General features: G+C 51.5%; 1 protein-coding gene across 1 annotated transcript in view; it reads left to right on the top strand.

Moving 5' to 3' along the window:
- The window catches only part of LOC113203783 (tenascin-like), a gene marked incomplete in the record, with an annotated part of 91,192 nt that overhangs the window by 49,557 nt on the left and 36,450 nt on the right, over positions 1–5,185 (top strand). The window contains 1 exon segment of the mRNA XM_052272932.1: positions 302–418. Within this exon segment, the coding sequence (XP_052128892.1) occupies positions 302–418 (117 nt within the window).

The following is a 5,185-nucleotide window of genomic DNA, read 5'->3' as shown; positions in this document are numbered from 1 at the left end:
AAGCGGTTATCCGGAGCGCCAAGCGAGGTAAGCGGTTGTCCGCAGGCGGGGAGTGAGCTGAGCGTTTGTCCGCAGCCGCCGAGGCGGTGAGCGGTTTTACATAGGGGGTATCGAATTGTGGGGTCGCAAGCAACAAAAGGTTTGGGAACCGGTAGGCTATACGAAAATACGGTGGCTAGTAAGCTTGTTCTCTCCGTAGATTTTTAAGAATTTTTCGCGAACTTTTGAAAAAACAATTGTGGTGTAAGCTTTACAGCGTCACAACATGGTATACTAATCCCTTACCTCCAATACATTTTAGGTGCAAGGCTTAACTGGTGCGCCAACGGTGGCGGCCTTGCTTCTTTAGAAACCGTGGTCGATAATGATGTGAAGTGCATCTGCCCACCGGGCTTTGGAGGTGATCGCTGCGAGAAAGGTAAGATTCTAGTTCGCGAGATCTTACTTCGATTATTTCAATTTTTGAACCGTCTTGTCAGCAGTAAACCAGAGTGTGATACCGACTGCACGTTTTCTGTGATAGAGAAATATTGCACGATGTTGTGATGATCATCGCAGAAAAAGTATAATATTAAATTCATTGCTTATATTTGTGATGACCATCACTTATTTGAGCGACGCTTCGATGTACCATAGTTTTGTGCAATACGCTTCACACCGTTTTGAGTTAAATCCAGAATCATCGCATTATTTTGTAATGAGTATCCCCCAATTTTGCGATAAAAATTCATCACACCCCCAGGAGTAATAAATCATGGGAATCACACAGGAAATTTTATCACACGAAAATGTGTGAAAAGTATATCACATTCGAATTACAGTGTAGTCGCCGCTTTCAGGTTTGTAACCGATCTCTGGCGAATTGGGTCACGTTAGGATATCGCGCGTTCGGGTGGGTTGTAGCTAGCGGCCCTCGTGTGAGAGGTGCGCAGAGCAGCCGAGCGGCAGCCAATCACAGCGCTTTGGTATCGCCTGGGAGCCGGCCCGGCCAGAAACCAGAAACCACCCCGTCTGAGGCTAGCCTCAGGCGAGCCGACGCGCGCTCAGCGGAGGGAGTAGTCTCGTTCGGGGTGTCTCTGGCCCAGGCGATACCAGCCCGGAGCTCTGCGCACCTCTCACACGAGGGCCGCTGGTTGTAGCGCACTCTTTTAAGACTAGAATACATTCGTCGCCGAGTCTTTGCGACCGCTGGGAGCCGGTAGGGAGCGCTTGGCCCAGAACGCTGCTTGCCGCGTCTCATCGAGCCCCCATTTCTTAGCTCCGGCAGTAGCGAACACGCTTTCGTTCGGAAGGTTGTGTGGAGCCGCCCATATCTTCAGCGACTCCGCACAAAGTCTGTATTGTTAATACCACTGTTAAAAATTTTTGTCGAGATTTTACAGAAAAAGTCTGGGTATACCAGTTGCCATGTAAAAGTCTGGTAAAATTACAGGCGTCTGTAAAATTACAAACACTGGTAAAACTAACTCCACAAAATTACTGTAAAACTGTTACCAAACGTTTATGTAAAAATTGTTTACGAACGTTTTCTTTAATTTTTACCCACATTCTTCTGACGTAATACATGCAAGAAAAAACATTTTCGGCGACTGTTTTCTTGTTCTATATTACATAGTCAACCGCCTACGGGTTTCATTGTTGAAAGTACTTGTACCGCTTGTACCCCAGGTGGGATCGAACTCCCGACCTTATAGTCGTGAGCCCGATGCCTTGTCCAATGCGGGAGCGCGCTAACTGCGCGAGGTTTGCAACTGCGCGAGGTCGGTGACTGCGCGAGGATTGCAACTGCGCGAGGACTGCAACTGCGCGAGGACTTTAACTGCGCGAGGAATGCAACTGCGCGAGGTAAATTATGCTGTTTGCAGCTGCGCGTGGTTTTAAACTGCGCGAGGTTTGTAACTGCGCAAGGTTTGCAACTGCGCGACGTTTGCAGCTGCGCGAGGTCAATTGGGCCCGTTTGAAACTGCGCGAGGTTTTTAACTGCGCGTGTTCTGCATGTGCGCGTCGCCAGCAACTGCGCGAGGTCTGCAGCTGCGCGATGTCAATGTGAAGCGTTTGTAACTGCGCGAGGTTTTCAGCTGCGCGAGGTCTGCAGCTGCGCGAGGTCCGTTTTGTGCCCTTTGCAACTGCGCGATGTTTGCAACTGCACGAGGTCGGCAAATGCGCTTGGTCTGCAACTGCGCGTGCTCTGCAACTACGCGTGGCCAGCAACTGCGGAAGTAGTGCAGCTGCGCGTGGTTTGCAACTGCGCGAGGTATGCAACTGCGCGAGATCAATTTGTGTTGTTTGTAACTGCGCGTGGTTTGTAACTGCGCGGGGCTGCAACTGAGCGAGGTTTGTTAGCGATACTAGCAACTGCGTGAGGTTTGTTAGCTGCGCGGGTTTGAGATTAGGCAGGTTTGGTTGGGTTGCGTTACATTGTATTAGGTAAGGGTAGATTTTGTTGCGTAAGGTTTCGTTATGTTAGGTTGCGTTAGGTTAGGTTTCGTTAGGTTAGGTTTCGTTAGGTTAGGTTTGGTTAGGTTTTGTTAGGTTAGGTTTCGTTAGGTTAGGTTTCGTTAGGTTAGTTTCGTTAGGTTAGGTTTCGTTAGGTTAGGTTTTGTTAGGTTAGGTTTCGTTAGGTTAGGTTTCGTTAGGTTAGGTTTCGTTAGGTTAGGTTTCTTTCGGTAACGTTCGGCTAGATTATGGCTGGTTAGATAACGTTGCGTTGTTTTAGTTCACTCGCGTATGGTTGCAGACCTCGCTCAGTTGCAGCCACGCGCAGTTACAAACCACGCGCAGTTACAAACAACACAAATTGACCTCGCGCAGTTGCATACTTCGCGCAGTTGCAAACCACGCGCAGCTGAACTCCTCGCGCAGTTGCTGGCCACGCGTAGTTGCAGAGCACGCGCAGTTGCAGACCAAGCGCAGTTGCCGACCTCGTGCAGTTGCAAACATCGCGCAGTTGCAAAGGGCACAAAACGGACCTCGCGCAGCTGCAGACCTCCCGCAGCTGAAAACCTCGCGCAGTTACAAACGCTTCACATTGACATCGCGCAGCTGCAGACCTCGCGCAGTTGCTGGCGACGCGCACATGCAGAACACGCGCAGTTGAAAACCTCGCGCAGTTTCAAACGGGCCCAATTGACCTCGCGCAGCTGCAAACGTCGCGCAGTTGCAAACCTTGCGCAGTTACAAACCTCGCGCAGTTTAAAACCACGCGCAGCTGCAAACAGCATAATTTACCTCGCGCAGTTGCATTCCTCGCGCAGTTAAAGTCCTCGCGCAGTTGCAGTCCTCGCGCAGTTGCAATCCTCGCGCAGTCACCGACCTCGCGCAGTTGCAAACCTCGCGCAGTTACCATCGTCTCTCCAATGCGCTACGGCGCGCTCCGTGCTGGGAGCCCATCTGTGCTCCATCTGTTGCTTCCGACTGTCCACGCGGCTTTTCATGCGGTTAACTGCCTTGTTTCCTGACTTTGGTTAGTGATATCCGCAACGTCGGGTTTCTTTCGTTGTTCGTTGTTAGAATGCACTAGAGTTCAACATAGGCAAATTTTGTGGCCAATTTTAAACGTATTTCTTATGTGTTCAAAAAATTACAGAATGCATCTGAGAGACTACTTACAGAGTGTCTGTAACTTTACCAATACCTGTAATAATACCAGAGTCGGTGTGGATTTTTACAGACGTGTGTAAATTTACAGAAGTTTTTCGTTAAATTTCCATTTCCATCAGGCTTTTTGAAAATCTCGGTCAGGGCGGGTCAGTAACGGTGGTAATGACTACTAGGCCAGAAAAAAAAACATCGGTTCCAGTAGTCGCAACTTCCTCTATTTTAAGCCGTTTTCATTTCTTGTTGTGCTTTTTCTGACAACTAGCCTACAGCCCTACGTCGATGTGGAATCATAAGAGAAGGGCGCCCTGGAGAAGAAGCTTTCAGCCGCCTGGACCCCGCTTTGCTAGTTTGTGCAGCGATTTACGCCCGCAGTGAAAGTCGGACAGACTTCTGGTTGTGTCCATCGTGTCCGCAAAGGTTCAAAGCGCCTGAAGATATCTTTCTTTTTGTCCTCCGATCAAAACTGGTGAAGTGCGAGCCGGCCGAACGCGCGCCGCACGCCGCGGCGGAGGGTGCGTCGAAATCCTGCCTGCCAGCGCGGCTGGCGGCACCGCCCGCCGCGCTACTGCGCATGCGCAGAACGCCTTGTTCACTGTTATTTCTTGATTCCTGCATGTTAGAAATAATATTAAGTGCATTCCTGACTCAGACATAGAAGTTTCACAGGGTTGTCCTCTCTTCGCGCGTTCTGCGCATGCGCAGTAGCACGGCGGGCGGTGCCGCCAGCCGCGCTGGCAGGCAGGATTTCGACGCACCCTCCTCCGCGGCGTGCAGCGGGCGTTCTGCCAGCTCGCGCTCCGCCAGTTTTGATCGGAGGACCGAAGGAAAGATATCTTCAGAAGCTTTGAACCTTTGCGGACACGATGGACACAACTGGAAGTCTGTCCGACTTTCACTGCGAGCGTAAATCGCTGCACAAACTAACAAAGCGGGGTCCAGGCGGCTAAAAGCTTCTTCTCCAGGGCGCCCTTCTCTCATGGTGGAATTGTGTCATTATTTTCTCGTTCGGATTACATGATAATTACATCATGTGTCTGCATCGAACAAGAGGTGTCATTTCTTCCGCCCGAACGATAGAGTTTGCGTGTTGTAAGCTGCCCTGATTGACCGAGACAAATGTTACCAGAAAGAGGGGAGGGTGAGGGGACTGGCCACTGGCCACCTCGGGTGATGGTAGCCAGGGCTGGGCGGCGCTGCGTTCGGTCCGAGTGGTTGGGCCTCTGGGTCTGGGTCTGGGCCAGGGGGCCCTCCGGGCTCTCTGGGCCGAACCCCGGGCCCCTGGCCGAATAGGTGAGGTGCACGAAGTCGGGTGCGGGGGGCCCGCAGCCCCCTTCGAAGGCCCGAGGGGATTTCCCCCCCTCCCCCCTTGGCCAGTCCGCCACTGGTTGAACATTCGCGTACTACCTTTGGCCCAGTAGGCACCAGTGCCTAGACTCGTAGTCGCCACTCTGTGATTTCAGTTGTTTTGGTGTTTTTTTGTTTTTTTTTTGTTACGGGAGGGGGGGGCAGCAACTGCGCGAGGTATGCAACTGCGCGAGATCAATTTGTGTTGTTTGTAACTGCGCGTGGTTTGTAACTGCGCGGG

This window comes from Frankliniella occidentalis, unplaced genomic scaffold, assembly GCF_000697945.3.
Source record: "Frankliniella occidentalis isolate FOCC.00 unplaced genomic scaffold, Focc_3.1 Scaffold231, whole genome shotgun sequence".
NCBI lineage: Eukaryota > Metazoa > Arthropoda > Insecta > Thysanoptera > Thripidae > Frankliniella > Frankliniella occidentalis.
The sequence above is the reverse complement of the archived record's forward strand: the minus strand, read 5'-3'. Positions and strand labels throughout refer to the sequence as shown.